The 27,309-nt window shown below is 41.1% G+C and overlaps 1 protein-coding gene across 2 annotated transcripts in view; it reads right to left on the bottom strand.

Annotated features, from left to right (window-relative positions):
- Positions 1-27,309, bottom strand: part of gfra2b (GDNF family receptor alpha 2b) — a 105,391-nt gene that overhangs the window by 36,318 nt on the left and 41,764 nt on the right. For both annotated transcript variants that reach the window (XM_053515596.1, XM_053515597.1), the window contains exons 3-4: positions 25,963-26,040; positions 3,441-3,825 (exon numbers count right to left, since the gene is read on the bottom strand). In XM_053515596.1, coding sequence (XP_053371571.1) covers positions 3,441-3,825; positions 25,963-26,040 — 463 coding nt within the window. The remainder of the gene's footprint in view (positions 1-3,440; positions 3,826-25,962; positions 26,041-27,309) is intronic.

The raw sequence follows: 27,309 nt of genomic DNA, 5'->3' as shown, positions 1-27,309 counted from the left end.
GTACATCCGAGTATTTTAAAATTGAGATTAATCGTGATTAATCATATACTATGACTGTGATTAACTAAATTAAAAACTTTAATCGACACCACTAATAATAACTTCACCAAGGTAAGATTCCTTGTGCGCTGATTGTCTGGTTTCTGCTGCTCATAAGTTTCCTAGTTCTGTATTTAATGGCGCTAACGACTTACTTGGTTCTGCATTACGGGGTACCTGCATTCACATGCTGTTTAATATTTTACTCGGATGAATTAGAGCAAAAGGAAACAATTTGCCTCATTTGTCTCATACAGTGTCTGACTGTCAGTCGCAACTCGTAATTCTCAACCTCCAACCAGGAAAAAAAAATCTTACTTGTCATCTGAAGGCAGTGTTTTCAACTATGAACTCCTTCCCCATTTACGATGTGATGTCAAATCAACATGTGCACAGAATTAGAGGTAAACAAAGTGTCGATCCTTATCTTTAAATGAGAGATGGTGAAATCTGGATGAAACTACAAGAGACATTCAGTTCAAACTGAGACTTGTCCATGAGGCCATGAGAATTGTGTCTGCTCACTGATCACAATGTGTGTTTATACAGACCCTAATATTCCACTAATAATGAGAATTATAAACAGCCCAGTCGGAATAAAATTGCATCATGTTGAAACAGTCTGACCCAATCACTCATAATCTATATCTCAGGAGACTTAGGGCATGAGACGGGGTACATCCTGGATGGGTTGCCAATGCAACTCACACACTATGGCTATTTGGGTTGGTCTGATCTGCAGGTCTTTGGACTGTGGGAGGAAACCGGAGTACTCGGAGAAAACCCATCAAGCACAGGGAGGACACGCACACAGCCCTGAGGTGGGACTCGAACCCGGACAATGCCAACCACTACAGTACACCACCGTGCTGCCTGACCCAATCAGAATAAATTTTTTAATCAGAATGAGACGGTTGGTGCAAACCTTCAATAATCAGTTTAATAGGTGAATAATAATCATGTAAACACTTCATCTGATCATTTCCCTTTTGTCTGATTAAATCTATTCTTTCTGCACATTGGGGGGGGGACATTAAGTGACGTGATGCATTCCTAGGAGGGAAATGTTGCTTTATCCACTGTTTACTTTCATCCGCCGAGTCTTTGGATCAGGAAGAAGCGCTGATTGGCTCATATTTTACATTTTCAAAAGCTATCATAACGCAGAAGGTGGGATTTATCTATAAAGATGGGAAGCCTAACCTAACCTCAAAGTTAAAGGAAATCTTCTTCTTCGATTTCTGCAGCTTAAATGCTTCAAAGCAGGAGAAACCAGTTTGCGTATGTCAAAAAAAAAAATTGTGATTAAACGCTCTGAGCATGAAAAGGCATATCGGATCAGCGTCCATGTCAACACACACCTCGCACTTTATCTGTCAAATGCACTGAGGTGAAGGCTTAAATCATTCCGACCTGTGAGTTACCACTCACAAGGTACAATATAAGGCCAAAAGTATGTGGACACGTCAGCCGTTTCTGATTGTACTGTAAGGATAAGGTTATTGATGGAAACCTCAAAGTACTCCTGTTACTCATCCTGCCAAACGCAGTAAATGTAAATGCAACGTAAATGTTTTCGGGCTCTGTGGAGGCCATTCGAGTTCTTCCACCTACAGCACCCTGAGCAAACCATGTCTCCATGGAGCTCACCAGGGCACTGTCATGCTGGAACAGGTCCAGACCTCTTAGTTCCCCTGAAGGGAAAGTCTAATGCTAAAGCATACAAAGACATTCTGTACAATTGTGTGGCTCCAACAGTTTGGGAGAAGAACCACATGTGGGTGTGATGCTTATGTGCCCACGTACCTTGTTGCATTCAGACAGTGTGGGGCCGAAAATGGGTTATTTATGAGTTAGAAATAGAAGAACAGAAAAAAAAACAGAAATAATAATTATTCATCACAATAATTTTTTTTGTTCGTATATCCCAGTTATGAAGCTCGGGTCAGAGCGCAGGGTCAGCCAGGATACAGCGCCCCCTGGAGCAGATAGGTTTAAGGGCCTTGCTCAAGGCCTCAACACTGGCAACTTTCCGGTGCTGGGGCTGGAACCCCCGACCTTCCGATCAGTAACCCACAGCCTTAACCGACTGAGCCACCACTGCCCTACAAAACTTCCAAGTTGAAGTAAAAAAAAAATAATAATACCCAAATAAACAGTAAACACAACCCCTGAGATTAAGACTGTGTTATTTCTTGAGATATTTCTGTTATTTAAGCGTCTGTTTTTCGAGTTATTTTTGGATTTGCTCTTGGTTTCAATGGACTTAATTATTTTTTTAAAAATCCACAATAAATCTACACTGTGTGTTGCTATATCTCGTGTGTGTGTGTGTGTGTGTGTGTGTGTGTGAAATGTGTTGGATGTCCTCCAGTTTAAAGGTGAGTCTGCAGACTGAGACCAGGGGTTTAACTTTTACAGTGACCTTGTGGCCTATAAATCCCACACTATGAGGACAAACTGGTCCCTCTCTCTCTCTCTCTTTCTCTCTCTCTCTCTCTTTCTCTGAATGTCACATAAAAAAAAAACAGAAATACTCTCATCTTACTTATTGCCTATACCGCTTATGCTGTACCGGATTGCAGACAGTCAGGAGGCTATTCCTGTGGACACAAGGAAGGCAACACTCTTGTGCTTGTCACTCCGGGAAATTTGGAAACAGCAATTCGTGTCCTCTGGACGGTGTACCCAGAGGAAACACATCAAGCACGGGTGGAACATGCGAACTGCACACAGACACAGCCCCGAGACAGGACTCGAACCCTCGACCCTGGAGGTGCGAGGCGACTGTTCTCACCACTATGCCACTATTATAGAAACACGTAAAGACAAATATACTTGCATACATACCATATTATTATTATTATTATTATTATAAATGAATTTATTCATAACATCCTAAAATACCTATAATCATGTTCGGCATTTAGATGCGGCTAGTGGGTGATGTGGAAGAATCACTGCAGACTCTGAAAGGAATCGTTTGTCTGACACAAAGCCGATTGATTTTCTTATTAGCTCACCGGATCCGGCTAATTAACATTCTCCACTCAATTAAACAGCTAGTCTGAGTGCTGCTAATCGCCTGTGAGGATTAAACGAGTCCGTGCAATATCAATCATCGATTTCTGCCGACAGGAACTCTGTGAGAACTCTACAGGATGATGAGCTGCACTGTTAAGGGATTGCTTAAAGGTGTACAAGGTGGGCACACTAATGTGCTACTTCCTTTCACTGAAAAAAAAATCGTTACAGCTTACAGTATGTCGTAATGTATTGTCTTATAAATGTTTTATTGCCTTCGTTGATGACTGAAGAAGTATTGAACACTGTTTCGGGGATGTCTAGATGTTTTTGTGGCTGTTTTATACTGGTGTGGTTGACCAGCGCTGAATCCGTACCTGCAGAGTGCATCTGATCGACAGATCCTCCGGAGCTCGAGGCAGTTCGGTTTGGACTTTTCCTCAAAAGAGCAGGTGGGTACGATGGTCTGACGTCGTCGCTCGGCGCACGCTTTGTCCCGGCAAGAGCAGAACAGCAGCGGGTAGCTGAGATCGTTCTGCACGCGTTCGAAGAACTGGCGCAGAGCCCGGTGGCAGCGTTTCCGGCTGCACGGCTCGGGCGAGGGCGCGATGGGCGCAGAACGGCTGCACGCGGTGACGTAGGCCGAGCGCTGGCGCTTACACACGGCGTTCAGGTTACACGCTTTTGCAGCATCCAGACACGGATTGCAGGAATTCACAGACTCGGGACATACGGTGCCTTTGGAGGAGACCGAGTCCATGGCTGCAGAGAGAGAAAAGGAAAGGAGAAAGTATTACTAAAAGATTTTCAGTAGAACTACATGGAGATGAGGTTGTTTTCACATTGCTGTAAATGTAATATAGCAGAATACATTTATTATTTTTTACATAATCATAATACACTGCTTACTTCAGGAAAGTTCAAAAGCAGTAGCAAAAATTATTTATATACAGTATGATTTATATTTTATCCACAAGTGCTGCTTTTACTGCATGCATTCCAAGTTTATCCTGGGAAGACTGGGTGCATGATGGTTATGCCAATCACACCAAACACAGAATTAAGAATCCACATACCAAGATGTTTTTAAATATGGGCCGACTGGACACCCGAAAAGAAACCATTACAGTATATACAGGAAACAAAGCTTCCTGGTGCGGTATTGAAGCAAACATTGCAGCATCCCAACAGTGGACAAGGTCATAATGAAACACTCCTAGTAACAATCCTAACGTTGGATAAGCGTTGCAATGTAGCTGTAATGAAATCGTGCTGATGCCACCATTGGGAGCAAAACAGAGCATTATTTTCAAAACTTAGAATGACTTTGATAACTTTCTAAAAAAAATGGGATTTTGAATGAACAACACAAACACAAGTTTGCAAATCCAACCTCAAAACTATACAATTTTAACCGTCATTTAGAGAATTTATGCCAATTAACAGCCATTCACAAAACAGCCCTTAGGTTTCTAACAAGGTTTAGATTTTTTCTGATCGGAGTCTGGGACGGAGACAACAGCTTCCCGCACACAGCGCATGTATTTAATGTCATGCATCCTTAAGTGTTGTAATGGTACCTCTTTGTTTCATTTTCTTTTAGTAATATTTAATATGAAGTGCATCCTAGCTCCCAAATTACTCTACTCTAACGTGGAGTTTGCACAACGTCCAAGTTAAAGACCTGCTCCGGCTATTATTTTGGTGCTAATATTGTTTTTGAAGGCACATTTGGAAGGAAAGGCAAATTACGACTATGACTAATAGTCAACAGATTGTAATTTTTCCGCTTGAAATACTATGCACCACATAACTAGTGGTTATGGATCGCAACATCATGTAGAAATGTTGTATAAAAGTACAGGTATGTGCGGCACAGTGTAGAGGAGTAAAGGTAAAATTATAGCCTAATAAAACAACTCAAGTAAGGTACATATATGTGAAATATGAACTATAGTAAAGTAACAGAGTTAATGTCCTTCCACCTCTGATCCAATCATCATGCATTCAACATTATTTAGAAGTAATTCTAACTTTAAAAAGCAACCAAATATCAATGTTGATGTGTTGGTATTTGTGCTGGTGGAAAAATAGTCTTTGGCCATGACTAAAGTATGGGAACTAGATACTATGTTGTGGCCATGACTTACTAAGGTGTGGGAATGGAATGCTATACTACGGTCACAACTTTGGTCTCCATCGCTAGATTTCTCATTCATGACAACTAATGGGGTACATTTTTGTCTAACAGTGAAGCCTCAGGAAAGGAAAGGAAAAAGAACAGCATAATCAATCCCCATTTATTCAACATTAATTTTGACAGCCATAATATACCGTATGTTTACACTCCCCCACACAATCTCTGGCTATGTCTGTAACGTTGCCTACTTAACGGCACCACAACATTTTGACAATCAAAAATTCCTGGTGGATAAAGTATGAGGTTATATTACATTGAAATTTACCAAGTTAGGTTTTTTCTGAGATGAAGGAAATTAAAGAACCATGTGGAAACCCACGCAGGCCCAAGGAGGACGTGCAAAACATCTTTCGGACAGTAACCCGTGTCAGGGGACAAACCCGGTAATGTGGAGGTTAAAGTTGGCACTTCGACCCAGTGTGTCAAAAATAAAAAAATTATCCATAATTGACCAATCATAAATACAAGAGTTCAGGTCCATAAGCATAATGGATATAATTTACATTTCAATTATCTGGCAAGACATTTTAGGAAACTTTTATAGTCCATGCTCAATAGAGCAACGGGTAGCCAGTTCTTTACATCAAAGGAGGCAGGAAAGTCGATACCTCCCTTTGGCAGGTGAGTTGCTGTTAGACCATTAGACTTGCCTTCTTTTTTTTTTTTATAACACAGAACCAGAACCCATGAACACCTCTATTACACAGTATTACTATTCTACTGCTTTTTAAAAAGTTCTTTTAGCGCTAATGGAATATCTAACAGAGTTCTATGGTTCTCCCTGTGCTTGGTAAGATTTGGTAGACTTATATAGGACTAGACTAATTGGTGTTCCCAAATTGCCCATAGTGAGTGAATGTGTGCGCTCAGTGATGGATTGGCACCCTATTCAGGGTGTACCCCGCCATGTGCCCTAAGTCCCCTGGGATAGGCTCTAGGCCCCCCATGATGTTGTATACAGGAGAAAGCGGTATAAATGATGAATGAGCATAACCACAAATATTACACAAACAGGGGAGAGTAAAGACCTTTAGTTGGCAGGCAATTTTATAAAAAGTTTATAAAAAGTGACTAGAAGTAATGCGAAAAGAGAGAAACAAATTACTTATTAATTGAGATTGACTGATAAAAGGCAGACGACACAGAGGCTTAGTGGTTAGCACTGTCGCCTTAAACCTCCAGGTTCTGGATTCGATTCCCCTGCCTTGTCTCTGTGTGCATGGAGTTTGCCGTTCAGATGTTCACCGGTGCCTGAGTCTCCTGGGATGGGTTTCAGGAGGAAAGTGCTAACTTCATCCTTCCACATCCATGAGCTCACAGATACCTGTAATATCCTGGAGCAGTGATTGACAAGGAAGAGAGAGAGAGAGAGAGAGAGAGAGAGCATGCCACCGTTCCCACTTAGAGAGCAGGGTTGTATTACTCTCGGTTACGGGTGTCCAGGGGGATCTCCCTGAAATTAGTTTTTTTTTTTTTTTTTACAAGGTGGGACGTCTGGATTGTACATATGTAACCAAACGTCAAGTATGGAGTGTATTATAACATACATTATGATGGCCCCTGAAGAAAAAAAATCCACAAATGATTTCCTTTTTCGCTAATTGCTACCAGGTACCTGTGGTAACGGAACGGATCTCATTGGTGCAACAGACCAGCCAGATTTTCAGCATTTGTACCTCACAAGTTAGTTCTGAGAAAATGAGTTATTAGTGCTTAATTATACGGTGTGTGTGGGAAGAATATGCCTAAAACCTTGCAGCGAATCTTCCGCGGATGTCGCCTCGGCGTTAAACCCGTCACATGTTCTGACCTTTTCAGTTGCTCAGATAACAACTCGCCCGCGCTCTAATTGCATTTTTCCTAAAAGCCTTGCCTTTGTTCTCCGAAGCAGCTTTAATTAGTTTTCGCCCAATGTGAACTGTTGGATAAGCGACTTTCTGTAGTCCCGAGAAACTGCTGATGTAATTCATTTAGACGAGTAAAAAGGTGTGCTTCTTCACCGCTCCTGCCTGCGAACATCATGTTTATTCAGCTTTATGCTTCCGATCTGAGATGCACCAGCCTGTAGGTAAAGCGCACCATTTTCATATTAATGTCATAAATCGAGTTCTACTTATTGTGTTTTTTTCCTCCCCCTCTCTGATTGTGAACTAAATCAGCTGTATTGTATTTTCACCCGAGTTGTTTTTGTTTTGTTTTATTCGAGCACATCGCCCCGGGTTCAGACCCATAAAATCTAATCGGATCTAATCGGAGCGGCCCTGTCCCGCTTTCCGCCTCTTTCTCCGTCACTATACACCGGGAGAGCTTTCACACTGAATCAGGACGAGGCCGCGTGCTGGCCGATGCGTGTCGAGGCTCTGATGTAATCTAAACCTCAGGCTTATTACGCAAGGCCCTAACCTACCTTCCTTTATCCTATTCTCTGTCTCATTGGTCTGTCCTTATTTTCTTCCGTCTTTTTTTTTTATCAATTTTCCATTTTATTCTCTTATTGCTTGTATTTTTTTTTCTATTTCTAACAGATATTTTATCCCCTATTTTTCTTTCTTTTTTATGTTTATTTCATTATGTTTACTTTATCATTTCTTTAGTTTTAACTATTTTGCTGTTGCCTTGTTCCCTCACTCACTCATTCTCTAATCTGCATGTCTTTGGACTGTGGGAGGAAACCGGAGTACGTGGAGGAAACCCACCAAGCATGGAGAGAATATACAAACCCTCGATCATGGAAGTGTGAGGCCACAGGGGTCACCATCAGGGGACATGCCAGCATTGTCTTATTGATTTAATGATTCAGTTTTTCTCTTTGTTTCCCTTCAATGTTTGTTTTCTTCCTATTTCATGATTAATATTTCTTTCTTTCTTTATAAAATGTACTTTCCTAGGTTTTTCTTTTTTCTTTTATTCTTGCTATTATACTAAACATTGTCTTTCTTACTTTTTGTTTCATGTTATGTACTTTCTCATTTATTTTTATTATGATTATTTTTATTTTATTTATTTAATATTTATTTTTACTGCTACCTTGTTTATTTAGTTCGTTCTTTCTTTTTTCTGGCTTGCTTTTTGCCTTTTTCTTTCCTTTCCATGTTTCTTTTCTTCATATGTTGGTGATAACTTCGTTCTTTCTTTCTGGAATATACTTTCCTTATTTATTTTTTTTTTCATTTTTAATCCTTTTTTCTTGCTATTGTACTAAACATTTCTATTATAATATTTATTTGATTAGTTGTCTTACTTTCTGTTTCATGTTATTTACTCTTCAACTTTTATATTATAATTTTTCTTATTATTATTTTATATCAATTTTTTCTGTGACCTTGTTCATTTAAGTTCTTTCTTTCTGGCTTGCTTTTTGCCCTTTCTTTCCTTTTCATGCTTCTTCTCTTCTTATTTTTGTCATAACTTCTTCCTTCCTTTCTGTCTGTCTTTCTTTTATGTATTTTTCTCACTGTTATGTTGATTAATATTTCCATTTGCCTTTTCTTTCTTTCAAGTGATTCATGTTTCTATTGATTTTTTTAGCTGCTACTTTTTATTTGGTTCTTTTCCCACACTTAAATGTGTCTATTTACTCAATTTTTCCTTTAATTCTTACAGTATTTTATCTTGACCTTGGCACGTGCGCTCACACACACACACACACACACACACCCAACGGCAGAGAGCTGAAGGGGACATGTTTTCGATGCTGTGGGACTCTGCAGGACTGATAAATATTCCGTGCGTATACGTGTGCGATGGCCAATTAACACGGCAGCAGAGTGAGCTTGTTATGGCTCTGACAGGAGGGGGGTCTCTCTGTATTTCTGTATCTTCCATCCCTCCGGCAATTCACCGCATGTTTTATTTAAGCGCGGGGAATCAAACGAGGGCTTCAAAACCGAATCGCACAGAGACAGAGGCTTTCGCAAGGTCACGTTAGTGGAAAGCGGAGCCTTGTTTCAAGCAGTACGAAGCTCAGCGCCAAGTCCCTCGAAATCCTGACACACTCAGCGCGGTGAGAGACACAAACACTGCCTCGTTTCATCTCTGAGAGGAGAGAATCAGGGAGGAAATGACTGCAGGGTCTGTTGACATCAAAGTCCAGGAATCTGTAGAGGAGGAAAGAACATATCCAGGTTTGGTTCCTTAAAAGCAACACGCTATGATGAAACGTCATATAACCAGATCTGAAGGTCTGAGCGCATTAACATTTTCATCAGCTAGCAAACGAACGTTACTCATCCTCTATTGTAAAATCAGGGGGGTTGGGGGGCACTGGGTAGCGATGCCACCTCGCAACTCCAGAGTCCCTGGTTCACCTTTACAGTCACTTTGGAACGTTTATCAGGTCCGAATTGAAATTCTCAATCCAAGCTGGCTTTCCTGGATGCAGCGTGTGACGATGTCACAGCAGACGCCTGCAGAGGCTGGATAAAGACATCACGAAAGCGTGTTTCCGAGCTGCATTGTGATGTGGATGAGAATCTGCGAGCCGACAGACAGCAACATCAGGAGGTCTAGAGAGACTGCACTGTAATTCCCTATACTCAGCCGCACATATATTTCTGCCTAAGGGTGTTTCCCTGTGTTTACATTTCTAATTTTGTCATTTTTTATTGTCTTTTGTGCTGCACAGTGCTATAAATCAGTCTTGACTTTTCTTGACTGTACTGTATCCAGACAGTAAATGCGAGTCTCCAACATACAGTAAAGTGCAACTTTGGAACTGATGAAATGGCATACATAAGTGTAGCCTTGTCTGTTTTAGATAACTGTCATCACAGCCTAGTCATAGGTTTGATCAGAAAACACACACAAAGTATACAGTACTGCTACACTGACAACATGGCTATGTAACCGTCTTATGACACAACATGACACAAGAACTTGTCAATCTGATGGCACTGACACTCTCACCGACAGAAATATTTACTTTCTATGTATTTTGAGCAGGTCAGGAGCTTCAGTAGGTAATCCACTGTGTGCTGCTGTTTGTACAAATCCGTTTGAGAATGAGTTTCTCATGTTAGGATGATTTAAGAAATGTTCCAAAGTGACTGTCATTCAGTCCATCTGACTTACTTACAGAAGGACTGAATGACAGACCATCTGACTGACTCAATGACTGAATGACAGACCAGCTGACTGGCCTAATGACTGAATGACAGACCATCTGACTGGCCTAATGACTGAATGACAGACCAGCTGACTGACCTAATGACTGAAGGACAGACCATCTGACTGACTTAATGACTGAATGACAGATCATCTGACTGACTCAATGACTGAATGACAGACCATCTGACTGACTTAATGACTGAAGGACAGACCATCTGACTGACTTAATGACTGAGTAAAACTGTAATGTGATATACCAACCAAAAAGATGAAGTGAAAAAAGTAACCTTAGTGCTTACATAAAAAAGACTGAATTACTGTCTTGGTGGTGGGCTGACTGAATGACTCAATTTCTGACTTACTGACTGACTGATGGACTTACCGGGAGACTGACTGACAGACTGAGTGATGAACTGACAAATGGACTGAAAAACTGAATCACTGACTACCTGGCTGACCAACTGAATGGCTTAATGACTGACTGACTAACAAACTTACTTACAGAAGGACTGAATGACAGACCAGCTGACTGACTCAATGACTGAATGACAGACCAGCTGACTGGCCTATTGACTGAATGACAGACCAGCTGACTGACCTAATGACTGAATGACAGACCAGCTGACTGACCTAATGACTGAATGACAGACCATCTGACTGACCTAATGACTGAATGACAGATCATCTGACTGACTCAATGACTGAATGACAGACCAGCTGACTGACCTAATGACTGAATGACAGACCAGCTGACTGACCTAATGACTGAAGGACAGACCATCTGACTGACTTAATGACTGAATGACAGACCAGCTGACTGACTTAATGACTGAATGACAGACCAGCTGACTGACCTAATGACTGAAGGACAGACCATCTGACTGACTTAATGACTGAATGACAGACCAGCTGACTGGCCTAATGACTGAATGACAGACCAGCTGACTGACCTAATGACTGAATGACAGACCAGCTGACTGGCCTAATGACTGAATGACAGACCAGCTGACTGACTCAATGACTGAATGACAGACCAGCTGACTGACCTAATGACTGAATGACAGACCAGCTGACTGACCTAATGACTGAATGACAGACCAGCTGACTGACCTAATGACTGAAGGACAGACCATCTGACTGTCTCAATGACTGAATGACAGACCAGCTGACTGACTTAATGACTGAATGACAGACCAGCTGACTGAACTAATGACTGAATGACAGACAATCTAACTGACTCAATGACTGAATGACAGACCAGCTGACTGACCTAATGACTGAAGGACAGACCATCTGACTGACTTAATGACTGAATGACAGACCATCTGACTGACTCAATGACTGAATGACAGACCAGCTGACTGACCTAATGACTGAATGACAGACCATCTGACTGTCCTAATGACTGAATGACAGACCATCTGACTGACCTAATGACTGAATGACAGACCAACTGACTGACCTAATGACTGAAGGACAGACCATCTGACTGACTTAATGACTGAATGACAGACCATCTGACTGACTCAATGACTGAATGACAGACCAGCTGACTGGCCTATTGACTGAATGACAGACCAGCTGACTGACCTATTGACTCAATGACAGACCAGCTGACTGACTTAATGACTGAATGACAGACAATCTGACTGACTTAATGACTGAATGACAGACCAGCTGACTGACCTAATGACTGAAGGACAGACCATCTGACTGACTTAATGACTGAATGACAGACCAGCTGACTGACCTAATGACTGAATGACAGACCAGCTGACTGACCTAATGACTGAATGACAGACCAGCTGACTGGCCTAATGACTGAATGACAGACCAGCTGACTGACCTAATGACTGAATGACAGACCAGCTGACTGACTTAATGACTGAATGACAGACCAGCTGACTGACCTAATGACTGAATGACAGACCAGCTGACTGACCTAATGACTGAAGGACAGACCATCTGACTGACTTAATGACTGAATGACAGACCATCTGACTGACTTAATGACTGAATGACAGACCAGCTGACTGAACTAATGACTGAATGACAGACCATCTGACTGGCCTAATGACTGAATGACAGACCAGCTGACTGACCTAATGACTGAAGGACAGACCATCTGACTGTCTTAATGACTGAATGACAGACCATCTGACTGACTTAATGACTGAATGACAGACCATCTGACTGACTCAATGACTGAATGACAGACCAGCTGACTGACCTAATGACTGAATGACTGACTAACAGAAGGACTGAACGCCTAACCAACAGACTTAATCATGAATGACTAATAATCTGACTGAGTATGACAGACCGACCAACTAACCAACTGACTTAATGATTAAATGACTAACCATCTGACTGACAAAAGGACTGAATGACTGAACAAAAGACTTAATGACAGACCAACTACACGACTGACAAACTGACTTAATATGGGACTGACTGACTGATGTATAAAAACTGTCTGAATGAGTTACTGATTGATTGATTACTGTAATTGACAGCCTGACTGATGACAGCCTGACTAACTGAATGACAAACTGAGTTATTATGAATATATATACTGAATGACTTATTAAGTAACTGACTGACAGACTGACTTACTGATTTACTGACGCTAACACATTTCCTGTTATACTAAACTTCCGTTATCGCCCAGATGAGGATGTGTTACCTGTTGAGTCTGGTTCCTCTCAAGGTTTTTTCCTATTACCATCTCAGGAAGTTTTTCCTTGCTACTGTCGCCGTTGTCCTTGACTTGCTCATCAGGGACTGTCTTATCATTTTGATTCATACACATTCACATCTCATACAACTTAAATTCTTTTGATTGTGTAAAGCTGCTTTGCAATAATGTCAATTGTTTAAAGCGCTAAATGACGGATTAACTGACTGTCTGACTGCTGAAACCCACAGCATCAGATTTAAGATTTATTTTAGGTCAGATTTAAGAGAACACATCACACATAGTTTACGTATAATACTAAGCTTTACCAAAAGTGATTTCTTCAATCAAACTAAGTTTAATTATTTCCAATAACTCTGAATTATGGAAAATGAGTGCAATCAGTTCGGATAGTATTAATAAAAGTCTGTTACATTCTAAAATCTCGCAAACATGTCAGGAGTGACAGGAAGAAATAATTAGTACTAGTGGGGTGTGCGATCAGGGCATTGCAGATACAGTACATACATCATGCACCATGTTGACTGTAAGAAACCAAATTGTGCTAATGTAATGCAATCATTCATGTTCATTCAGTGACCTTTTTAGCCTGGCAGGGTGATCTAGAAGAGCATTAGTGTTCACTGATTGACTGACTGGGTCTCATTGTTGAAACGTGCGTGTGTGAGGAGTCTAGCCGAGTTTCAATCTTGTTACTTTTCGCTAGCAAGCAGTGGGTGATGATGATACCAGGGTGTTCTGTCAAATACGTACTGTATGAATTTGGCAAAACCAGACCTGCGTATTTCCCTTTTATTCAGGTTTTTTAAATAAGAGTCTTACAACTTACGGTAGTTCACCTTGACCTAGATTTTTTAATTTTAATTACTTTGATGAAATGACTTTGGAAAAACACTGACCACATGACGATAATGATAGGCCCTAATACGATATTACAAATGATATAATATAAAAAAGTCATTGATTTAGGGTCAGTCGTTATCCCTTCGTCATGGGACAACCCAACATCCGTAATGTTGCAGAATTAACATAACCACAACATTTAGACATCCTGCTGCGTTCCCTATTGTCTTGATAAAGCCACTGTCGCAGATAAAGACATCCTGCCATCACCATGCTTCACTTTTGCTACAGTGTGTTATCTGGGTGAGAGGCTTGCATGTTCTTGTGCCAAACTAATCATTTAGACTTTTGCCCGAAAGGTTCTACCTTGATCTCATCCGATATGGTTTGGTGTACTTTAGGTAATCATCCTTTCTTCCTTTCCCTCTCTCTTCATTTGTTTGTTCCTTTTTTTTTGCCACATCACTCTTTTTCATGCTTTCTTCTCGGGCGCACGAAGCATCATAATAAAGCTCCACGAGCTGATGTGATGAATTCAGATAATCTGACGTGATTGGCTTGCTGTGTGTTTTGCACTTGAAGAGACAGAAAGATGTTTTGAAGTCTGTCTCAGTCACAGCGAGGTCTTCCTTCACTAATCGATTCAAAACACTCCGCTCCTTTCAAACACTGTAATATTCCGCTGCTCTATGTGCGGTGCAGAGTTAAATGTCCTTTAAATGTCATCGTGTCTCATTGGGTAGAAGTGGCCTGGCTGTGCTGCTCGCATTCCGTCACGCCTCCTCACTTCTGTTCACACACGTCTGTCCCCGCACTAAGACATGGCCAGTCCTTCGATTCAATGCAGGTCAATTCAGAAATCTGCCTGTGTTTCTGTGGTTCCCATCCTTAGATTGCACATCTGTCCATCTTACTCTGTCTGTCTGTCTCTCTGTCCTCTTCTTTGTCTCTGTTTATCTATCTCCGCATGCCCCCCCCCTTATTTTTAACTCTCATTCCTTGTCCACCTTCCTGTCTGTCTTAGTCTCTCTATTTATCCCTGTCTAACTGTCCCTCTCTTTGTCTGTCGCTCTCTGTCTTTCTCTCTATATTACTCTTCCTGTCCCTGTATCTCTCCCTCTCTTTGAGAAAGTCTCATCTCTAATCATATTACACTGCCTCTTTGTGCTTTTCTATGTTTATACTTTATTATGTTTATAATTTATCACTTTGATTCCCATTGCTTCTGCTAGCTCCATTTTATGGAGCGTGTTTTGGTTTATTAGCGTGATTAGCGCAGAGCTGGCGGTGTGTTTTCCTTGCTGGGTGTTATCACGGCCTGGGAGAAAATGGCGTTTGAACAATTAAGCCGGCGGCATGCAATCAAAGTTGCCGCAGGTGTCAATGATTCAGCAGAGGAGTGCAGATTTGCTGTGGGATGAAGTTGCGGGGCACAAGAGAATATTATCAGCTTTTAGAATAAACAGCTATACTGCATTGTTTCTACTCTGTTACAAATAAGGCTGTGTTCGAACTAGTTGCTTGTGTGGCTTCTGAGAGCTAGCTACTGTTGTCACTATCGTTTTTTTTTTGCTCACAAGAGGATAGACAACAGTATACAATTTATATGCAATGCTTTCGTATAATATATCCAGTGGTACCTCGGCAAACGAACCCCCCTGCTCACAGATTGTAACCTTAAAAACTTAAATTTTGCAAGGAATTTGCCTCGGCATATTGAGGAATCATAAATTTATGATCATAAATTCACACAAAAGGTTAAGTGAGGTTCAATGTCCATTATCTTCATATTTTACTTTATTTGTGTCTTTCCCAAATGTTTTTTTCCCCCAGATTTTCTGCTTCCCCCTATTAATGCTACTACTACCACTTAGTCGGGAGGGACGAAGACTATCACGTGACGCCAGCCAACTTTTTGAACTGCTCGCTCACGCACCGTTGTGGGCGGCATAACACACTCGGAGGACAGCGCTATCCGCTTGCATGAGCTCGCAGACGCCCCTGATTGGCTGTAGAGCCGTAATTAATGTGGGAGCACGAAGAACCTCTCATCCCTCCCCTCTTAGAGAGCTCGGCCAATCGGCTCTCTCTAGACCTCCGGCTGCGGGAGGTTACAACATCACCCAGGATTCGAACTCGCGATCTCCAGATGATAGGGCAAGCACTTTACCGCTGCTCCACTCGGAGGTCCATTTTATATTAAAACATTTTTATTATAGTTTGGAAATTGGTAACATTGGCAATATTTTTAAGATGCTGGTACGGATTATCTGCATTTACATTATTTCCTATGGGAAAATGCATTTCGCCTCAAGAATTCACCCCCAAAACGGATTACATTTGTTAGCTGAGATACCACTGTATTCATATAATGTAGTTTTATTTACATGTTGCATGCTATATTGCTGACTACATTTACAGCATTTGGCAAAAGCCCTTATTCAAAGCAACTTGCATGTTTATCTGAACAGTTTGGAGTTAATGGCCTTGCTTAAGAGACCAACAGTAGTAGCTTGGTAGTGCTTCTGATCTAGCAAGGTGCAGATCAGAAAGTTCCACGCCTCACCCATTGAACCAGAGTCAACAACCCAGCAGGAACCCTAACATCAGCTGATTATCGTGATACAGTATATTTGTAACACTGTTGAGATGAATTTCACTGTCAGGAAAACATTTATTTAGAAAGTTAGGATGACTTGATGACACGACATTGAGATAACGTTGAACGAACGCCACAAACGCAACGTTGCAAATACCACCTCATAACATCGCAACTTTAACCTTATCCAGATTTGCACAACATCACACAGTGTTGAGTGCATGTAGCTCATGTTTCTTTTAGTGTTGTAGCGTTACTGTACCTCTCTGTTTTATTTTCTTATGGAAATACAGTCCCGATCAAAAGTTTAAGACCACTTGAAAAATGGCAAAAAATCATATTTTGCATGGTTGAATCTTAACAAGGTTCTAAGTAGAACTTCAACATGCAGAACAAGAAGAAATGGGAGTGAGACAAAACATTTTTTGAGCAGTAGGACAGTCATTTGGAATTTCTTAAATGATCCGGAGGGTTATGGAAAAAAAGGTCAAGTGGAAGACCCAAAAAAGTTTCACCAGCTCTGAGCCGGAGGATCCAATTGGCTGTCCGTCAAGACACTGGACAATCCTCGACCCAAATTAAGGGCGTTACTGGTGCTGACTGCAGCCCCATAACCATCGGACGGCATCTGAGACTGAAGGGCTTCAAAAACATAAAATGTCTTCAAAGAGAAAGAGGGGGCATCTTAGCTCCCATATTACTACCCTAACATGTTGCTTGCGTAACATCTTTCTAAACTGCATCACATCCGCTTTAACAAAACAAATCTCAGACATTAAGATTTTTTCTTTATGATTTTGGCTGACTTTCAATGTAATATTTCAGCAAGTTGCTGTTGGCTGTATTTTTCATTTATTTATTTATTTATTTATTTTGTGGGGCTCATTGTTCCAGTATGTATGTGAAGTATTTGGAGTATGGGCTGTCTTTTTGCAAAGAAAACTGAAGGTATGAGCTCTGGCATGTTGTGGTAAATTCACATGGAACTGTGGAATAATGAAGTGTGGACCTGCTCTCACAGAAAGATGCACAAAATATCTGACATGCCAACAATCCATCCAACCGTCTAGATGCCAGGTAGTTGGTCGTACGGGTGAATAATCAGGTATGGGACCTTGCTCGCACAGTACATCAAATGACAACTGATATGATGCTGGGTGCTTATACAATTAGGGGCGACTGATTCTGGGCTAAAATAGGGCCAAATCTCTACCTTTGTCTGGCCTAATAGAGCCAACCGCATGATTGGTGCCATAATAATGAGATAATCAATCAGTGTCATCTATACTGCTTTATCCTGTGTTCAGGGTTGCGGGCCTATCCCAGGAAACATAGGGCATGAGGCGGGGTGCACCCTGGACAGGGTGCTTATCCATCGCCGAGCATACACTACGAGCAATTTGGGGTCTGCAGGTCTATGGACTGTGGGAGGAAACCAGAGTACCCGGATGAAACAGACCAAGCACGGGGAGAACATGCAAACTCCATGCACACAGGGATGGGAATCGAACCTAGCCAGGAATCAAATCCGGATCCTGGAGGTGCAAGGCGACAGTGCTAACCACTACACTACCGTGCCACCATAAGATAATCAATGATTTTCATTTAAGTGGTTTTAACGGTATTATTATGATAACGTACAGTATAGATAGATAGATAGATAGATAGATAGATAGAATTTGGAGTATGGTCTGTCTTTTTACAAGGAGAACTCAGTGTTTCCCACACATAGAGTATGCTTGGGCCAGCCACCCATGTATATTTTCAGATATTTTTTTAAATCTGTCCATCTGACATCTGCGATAGATTAACTAGTAGCGGACAGTTCAGTCTCACGCTAGCAGAATAAACAGATACATTAGCACGGCAGCGTGTGCTCTGTGTATTAAGACACATTAAATGTGGTGGGCGCCAGATGCCGTAAAAAGTATAGGAAGGCAGTAGTGATGGTCGTGCATGCTCTGCAGAGAAAGTGTTTCCCACAGTGCCAGTGTGTGTTAACGGGGAGGCTTCAGACATCACACTGTGCATTTCTGATATGTCATGCAGAACCAAAGTTATCATTACTTTTAAAACGTGTAAATAGTACTGATCCAGGATTATGGAAACAAAGTTGCAAAAATGTAGCATATTATAAAATGCGCATATTATTATTGATCAGAGAAACAATCAAAAACAACCATAAAAACATATGAATATGAGCAATTTCTTTGCCAATGCGACGCTTTTTATTTAATTAAGTCATGTTTGTAAAGTTGGCCGAAAATGAAATAAAATTCAGTTTTATTTATCATATTCCCTAGGCTGTGCACAATCCTAAGCCATACATACATACATAAATATATACATACATACATAAATATAAATGCCTGCTCTTTCTGAGTGCTACAGTACCACCGCAAGAATATTTCAGACCTGTGGGAAATACTGAGAACTGAAGGTATGAGCTCTGGCATGTTGTGGTAAATTCACATGGATCTGTGGAATAATGAAGTGTGGATCTGCTCACACAGAAAGGCATTTACCCTAAATGACAAAAATCCATCCAGTTGTCCAGATGCAGGGTAGTTGGTTGTATAGGTGATTAATCAGGTAGTAGACCTGATGTTGAGATAAAGTCTATTAGTGATGAAAAAAATGGTTTTGGTCTACTCAGCTAGATTTCCCATTTATTAAACACTTTACAAGGATGACTTTTTACGTACCACATCATTTAAAACTACACTGTATAGACAAAATTACTTATTATTAAGTTATACTTATTATTATTATTACTAATTATTAAATTCAGGTGTTTCAATCAATCAGGCCCCTTATCCCCAGTGAAGGTCAATCTTAAAGCTTCAGCATACCATGACATCTTGAACAACAGTTTGAGAAAGGCCCTTTTCTATTCCAACATGACTGGCATGGTTTGATGAGTTCAGTGTGGAAGAACGTGACTGGCCCGCACAGAGCCCTGACCTCAACCCCATCGAGCACCTTTGGGATGAACTGGAACGGAGATTGTGAGGCAGACCTTCTCGCCCAACATCAGTGCCTGACCCTGTAATTGCTCAACAGAATGAATGGACACGAATGCCCACAGAAACACTCCAACATTGTCCTGTGGACAGCCGTCCAAGAAGAGTAGAAGCTATTATCGCTTCAAAAGGGGGACAGACTCTATATCGTATTTGAATACAATGTCACGGCTAGTTTGGCCAAGTACTTTTGTCCTTATAGTGTATGTTAAAGCCATGAAATTATGATTTGAGTGACAGCTACTGTTAATTACAGATGTCAAACCACTAGCCACCACTAAAACAGATTTTAGCTAACCTGCTAACGGAAATCGTTGTAGTTTAACTTACGAGAAGGAATGTAGGAGTTGACACAGGACAGTGTGTACGGTGTGGATGATGGACTCCATTCAAATGCAAAGTAACTTAATTAACATTGGCCACCATAAACCCAAGCTCAGTTCGTTCCGCCCATTCGCCCGATCATTGATTAACCAGGATTTAGGCTCCCGCTAAGGTGGGTGACGACATGACGGGTTTGTCCAGTTTTTATACAGTCTACATACAATCACTAAAAAACTGCTAATGCTATTAAAACATAAACACTTACACATGGTTTTATTTCATGTTCGTTAATGCAGACGAATACATGCACCTGTATTTATCGATGAAGCTATTTCTTCTTGATGATTGCAGCAGTAGTGCATATGGGTCACTAGTGGGTCTGTACGTCCTAAATGTGACACAGGGTGTTTCCGAGTTGTCCAATTCTAGAATAGGAAGTCAGAGATGCTCAAAACAAATAAAACTTTATTCTAGATTAGTTTACGGAACTGTTTTTCTTTGCGTGTCTACGACTTGGCCGATTAGATTATTCGCCTTGTGTCACTATGAAGAAGCTTAATGAATGTTAATTAAAAGTTTTTAATTCTAAGTGCATTACCAAAAAACACATAAAACAGGTGCTTCATACCCAAGTGCATTTTTCCTTACTGACAAAAAAAATTTTCTCCGCTGTACGAACCTCCACACATTTCTCTGCTGTGTGTTTCAGGTGGTGTGTTATTCTCTGATGGGAGTACTGTGTTCCTCTCATATCAGGATCCAGATTACCTTTCGTGTAGTGTAAATAATGAGAAATGTGACGTGGCGCATAAGGAAGGGCGAGGAAAAAAAATAAATGGCTTTTTCATGACAGCAGAATTGAGGATGGGCTTTGTTCCATTTCATCAGTACATGTTATTTCTTATATTGGTGTTCCTTCTCTCGATCTCTCTTGCGCTCTCTCTGTATTTCACGTGGAAAATCCCAGGTGAAGTCTCGTCACTTGATGCTGTCTGCTATCCCACTGTGCAATCAACTTTCAGAGGTGACAGCACAAGAGATAAAAAAAAGCCCCCACTGAGGCTCTGAATCACACCAGCCTTTGCCCAGTGCTGCAATTATGATTCATATGCACTCATTTTCTTCTCCGGTGGTGGCCTGATTGAATTGAGGTTGTAATAGTGACTAATGCAGACCAATTAAAACAAAGTGACGGCAGCACTTCGGTCACTGGAATAAAGTCAGGAAAGACTGACTCATCGAGAAGGAGAACTTCAGTGCCCAAGTTGATTGCCGACTCCTGGAACTTGTTGGTGCGACAGAGGTTAGAATGTAACCATGACAGCGACAGGCTGCGAACAAGATTCGGGAAGCTTGTAACCAGAAAGTTCTACAAAGACACAAGACACTGATGGTCTTTTGGGACAACACAAGCAACTTATGGACCTAATCGTAATAAATTGTAATTTTAAAGAGTTTGTAGTTTCTTTTCTGTAAATGAATGTTCAGAAGGAATGCTTTTTCTGAACCTTATAAGTATAGTGCAAAAGTATTCAACCCCCATAAAAGTCATCGAAGTAATCACTCACTAGCTCATCATCTATACCACTTTATCCTGTATTCAGGGGCGTGGGAGGACTGTAGCTTATCCCAGGAGACTTAGGGCCTGTCCACACGGAGACGCGTTTCGCTGTATACGTATACATTTTTAATCGCATTGGCATTTTGTCCACACGGATCCGGTGTTTTAAGAGCTCGAACCGCTATTTTTTGAAATCGGGTCCCAAAGTGGATAAATCTGAAAACAACACCTTTGCGTCTTTATGTGTACGGCCAATCCGTATATTTTGTGAAACGATGATGTCATCACATCACGTGTCGGCTGCGTCACACGTAACAGCAACAACAATAATGGCGGACTACATGATTGTGTTTGTGTTGCTACAAAGCCTACTAGCTTTATTACAGCAAAATCTATTGCTTCTATGCAACTGTTATGAGCAACAAGCGATAATGGACAACACAATCTTGGTTCGTATACAGCGCGAAGGTTATGCGCATGCTCAAAGTCTTCTTTTCCGTGTATAGTGTATCTCTATGGCAGAATTACAGCGCCCCATACTGGTCTGGCGTATATACTACACCGCTATTTAGTGGTTTCGTGTGTACGCAGATATTTCTTGAGACGACGCCGTGTTCACGAAAAAAAATGATCAGATAGGGAACACACCGGCTTCGTGTGGACGGAGTCTTAGGGCACAAGGCGAGGTACACTCTGGACAGGGTGGCTATCCATCACAGGGTACACTCATTCACACCCTACGGCGATTTGGGAACGCCAATTAGCATAATCTGCATGTCTCTGGACTGTGGGAGGAAACCCACCAAGCACAGGGAGAACATGCAAAGTCCATGATCAGGAGGCATCCAAAATATTCAATAATCTTCTTTAAACAGTTGATATTGATATGTGTCTGCTACTGATACTCTGTAAAGCCTTCCTACATTAAATAATCCGGATTAGTCACATGTACACTCAACATGAACCAAAAAAAAAATAAATCATACTCCAGCAGCGGCCTGTCTGGCTTCACCACACTGCTGAGAAAGTCTGTCCTGTAACGTCAGAATTAATGAAATGTCCATGGAGCGAATCCCATTTATTTACTTCGTAGTGCTAGAAACGTTTCATGATTTTTGCACGTTTGGATGCAACTGCAGAGCTTTTTTAAAGAATAAAAAATTAGGAAGCAAATGAACCAAAGAAAGGAAATTTTATACTGAAGTGAAGCAGGAAAAAGATTAAGGGTAAGATTGAGTTGTTGGTCACATGTACCTCAAAACACAGTGAATTTATATATTTTATTTTTTTGCATATGTCAGTTTGGAAAATGAGGTCAGAGCGCACGGTCAGCCAGGATACAGCGCCCCTGAAGCAGAGAGCGTTAAGGGTCTTGATCAAGGGCTCGAAAGTGGCAGGTTGGCGGTGCTCGCGCTTGAACCGCCGACCTTCTAATCAGTAAACCAGAGGCTTAACTGTTGGAGCCACCACTGTCCCTACAGTCAGCCAATCAGCAACCAAGACAGACAAAGAGATAATCAGGTAAGGAGTAATCAAAATAACAGTTAGTGTTGAATAAAAAAATACATAAAAACACTCCTGTAGCCTTTAAACCGACCAAAGGAACTTTAACATTGTTGCTTCTGAAATCACAGAACATGTTAATGTTTAAATGATGAAATTTAGAAAAAAAAAAAAACCTGGAAAATTATCTGACTGTGGATTTTGGGAAATGGAGATTTGACAAATAGAGGCCAAAGACAAGCTTGAATGTAACAACTGAGTTTCTTTTTTTTTTTTTTGCAAATTTACAAAAAAGCAAAACCAGTCTTTGTTTGACCAAATTGATGGATGCATTAGTAATGTACTGGATGTCCATGGTTGCCAGATCGGCATTAAAATAAACAACAAAAGAGCATTACTTGGGGGGGTTGTGGCGCAGGCGGGGGTTTGAACCATTTTCTCTGAGCATCTATTTTATCCAGTTTTATAATTTTGTCATGAACAACAACAAAAAAATAAATCTTTGCGAGTAAATGAAACCGTTTCTAAAGTGGCTCTCTCCATGCAGCTTTGTGTACAGTATATTCATCGGAGCAAACAAGCAAAGTGCTGATTTACACCTGGAGGAAGAAATAACATGTAGAACTGGCTGTCAGTAATTGTGCGAATTAAGTGCATCAAATGGAATATGTAATCATATACAGTCTGCTGTTTCTTTATTCCAAAAGCATCCCTTTTTTTCTTGTGATTGCAGGCTCAAATGCACCAAATATATAGCATATTATTAGTCAACACGTTTTTGAACACACGCTTTTTCCCCCCTGGATTTCATTGCTTTCTACATTGTAAAACATTGCTGAAGGTCTCCAAAATATTCAATAATTGCATACAGTTGATATTGAGATTTGTCTGCAGTACTACAGTACTTATGCTTGATTAGTCACATGTAGACTCAACATGAAGAACATCATAATGGCTTTAACCTGGAGTGCTGGTTGTTAAGTGGTGATTCCTGAGGCTGGTGACTCCAAATGAACTTCTCCTCTGCATCAGAGGTCAGATTTGGTCTCGCTTTACTGGGAAGGTCTTCATAAGAGCAAGTTTTATCATGGTGCTTGATGGCTTTTTCAAATGCACTCGACACAATACAGTTCTTGGAAGACCTTTTTCCACAATAGCTGACCTTTGTGTCTTTAAAATTGTTCTTGAAAATATGCAAATAAAGGAACATTTTACTTACATTGCTTCTATACAAGATTAAATTGGCGAATTCACAGAATGCATGGACAAACAGCTTGCTACACTGATGTTTGTTTGCATTGCAATCGTTCTGCACTATTTCATGACTGAAGAGTCAATCGGGACACCACGCTCAGCTGGCATTGACAGGAACAGACCATGGTCACCTAGATCGTCTCACACTTTAGGATCAGGACTCAATTGATGAGGCCATAAGGTTAAGGTTGAGAGTGGAGTTAACCTAAAAAGATTTTCTTGGGCTTACGAGAGTCCAGAAACACATTCACCCAATTATCAAGAGATCGTGTGTTGGAGCCCTGGACTCAGCCATCCGTAGTCGGGAGTCTAGAGAGCAAATTCGCTGTGCATACTCCTGGTCTCACATCAATCACGGTGACAGTAGACCATCATGGGGGCATGTGAGCTCACGCAAGTGGAAAGGGGATGAATAGCGCTTTCCTCCTCCGCTCCCTAATGGTGCACGAGCTGCAGTTCTAAAAGATGTGGTACTGTATGTGGCAGGGTCATGTGTCTTACTGGAAGCACGTGATAGCTTTTACCTCCCCGGGTTGGTATCTTTCACCTTGATCAGAGACTGTCCTAAAAGATAGACAGGTTTGAGCTGGGGGGGGGATCCCGTCTCCACCAATAAAAATAATAATAAAAACAAATGTTTAGCACTTCTTTTTCATGAGCTGAAGTGACATTCTTATTTCAAATCCATGCAGCTTGACAGTCTGACAGTAGATGTCTTTAAACAATCCCTTAGAATTCTGTCTATCATCAGCTTTCCAGATTTACGAGTGGTGTTCAAGTCAAACTGGGACAGAATAACAGAACAGTTATGAGAGTAAAAACTTGCTTTATTTCTTTATATAATCCCATGCTGTACTAATGCACTAATCCTAGTGTTTCACTGTTTTTTCAGTATGCCGGAGACATGATCGGGCTGCCTGATTCAAGTCTGAAACCCTGGCCTCCCAGGAACTCCTACAATGGCCCAAACATGTGGAAATGGCCTGAAGCGAGGTCAGGACTGTAGGGGGATGTGGCAAAAACTCCCAGCCAAGTTCCTGTCACGTGCAAGTGGTGTTGGTCAATGATTGTGTGTACAGTTCCCACGGACAGATGCGTCTCTTCCGCAAGTTGGCGACACGGTGTCCATCTATTTTCAATGTGTTTCACTCGCTTGAAGTGGGCTCCGTACACTAGCGTATTGCTTTGTATGCACAATGTATGCACCACTCAGATGTTTTAACACGGCTAGGAGTCTCATCACCGCACTGAGCCTGAGGTCTTCTGTTAAAGTCACTTTTACTGTATTATAAGTTCGGAGCATTACTTTCACTGTAATCACCTTCACACTTTAAAGGGTTAATCACTGTAAGTGGTTCTGTCTCATGTATTTAAATATACAAAGCATTTGGTTTGTTTTGCTGTATCGTTTTTGCCCCTCAAGCTAAGGATTAGATTTGCTAATGAATCATCAGGGTTTACAAATAAGCAAATGCTAAAAATATTCTAATTCAATGCCATATATTATACAACAAATACAGTATAAAGCTGATAAATCTTAAAGCCTTTAATAGTGTTTTAATAAGTACAAATAAGTCTCTGCTTAACAAAAGTAAAAAAAAAAAAAAAAAAGGTTGCTTGATCTCACACACACACACACACACACACACACTGCTTAAGGCTTTATCTGACACAACTATAAACGTGATGCTGAAAAGCTGCTCCCCAGGACACTAACTTTATAGGAAATCACTCGCCATTACAATATTTAGACTGAACACAATTTTAATTAAAAATAATCTCCCGTACCTGAAATAATCGAAGCGAGTCGGAATTCATCTGAGAAATGCATTGGCTCGTAAGGGGACGTCTCGTAAAGTTCTTCTCCTGTAAAGACAAACAATCAAATTTTAATTCCCAGAACAGTCTCCTTGAGAGGCTCTGCAGAATAATGTTTACAAGTAGACATGTCTTGGGTAAGAATTGAGACCCTGCAGGAGGAGCTTTTATAGGAAACTAATCAGTGACAGTGTGGTGTGATGCAGCCTGACGTGAAGTGCAGTCAGTGTTAGCACCCTGAAGCGGAATGTTTTCAGCAGGAGCTGTAACAGTTGGTTAAAATTGCAAACTTTCTGAAAGCCTGACTTGTCACTGAACAGAGAAGTGACTGGACTAAGTAAAGAATAACACCGCAGATTGTGTGGGTAGATGAAAATAACGCATGGGGAGTGAGGCTACACTTCGGGCGCATCAGTCCGAAGCGCATTAGATTATTCCGTGTCTGGTTTTGCACTTACGCCCCACAACGATTCGTCCATGATTATTTCATAGTTACATTTATTAGCAAATGAAAAATTATGCATTTTATTTAAGAGATTTAATGTTGTGGAACATCTGGGAGACAAGTTAGGTCCGGCGCTCACTAAACTGTGACAGTCATTCACTTACCTCTCTCTCTCTCTCTCTCTTTCTCTCTCTCTTTCCTCTATCTTTCCTCTATCTTTCTTTCTCTCTCTTTTCCTCTATCTTGACAAAAAAACTGTAAGGCGTAAACCTCTGTCTTTAAAACATTTTTTTTTGCTTTCAAACGTTATAAAACAATTGCAATCTGAACTAATTTAATAAACTTTAAACAAATGTCTCCTTAGAAAATACATCACCACATCAACATTTATACAATTTCCCCTAATAAACAAAAATAAATATTTGTATTATTGGTCATACACCAATCAGCCATAACTTTAAAAACATTCAAATGAAAACCACCAAGGTTTGGGGTTCCCCTTGTGCCAATAGGGTGGCTCTCGCCCCTGTTGCTGGGCAGGGAGTGATGTGTCTGGCACCAGGACATTGACAGTGGATCCTTTGGGTGCTGTAGTTTGCGGCACATCCCATGGGTGTTCAATCGGTCTGGGATCTGGGGAGTTTGGAGATTGGGAGTTTGGGAATCTTGCCTGCTGGGCCACATGTGGGAAAGCTGTAGTGAATCGGGTGTTCTGATACCTTTCTTTCATGGCCTGGATTGGCTTTTCTGTGGGATCGGACCTGGCACTGCAGTACCCGCGGGTATGGGTGAGCACTGGGTGCCCAGGATCCTGTCACCAGTTTACTGGTGTATAATTAGTGATGTGTCAGCAGACATTCTTTATGGTTGAT

This window comes from Clarias gariepinus, chromosome 17, assembly GCF_024256425.1.
Source record: "Clarias gariepinus isolate MV-2021 ecotype Netherlands chromosome 17, CGAR_prim_01v2, whole genome shotgun sequence".
NCBI lineage: Eukaryota > Metazoa > Chordata > Actinopteri > Siluriformes > Clariidae > Clarias > Clarias gariepinus.
This window is presented reverse-complemented; position numbering and strand designations above follow the sequence as displayed.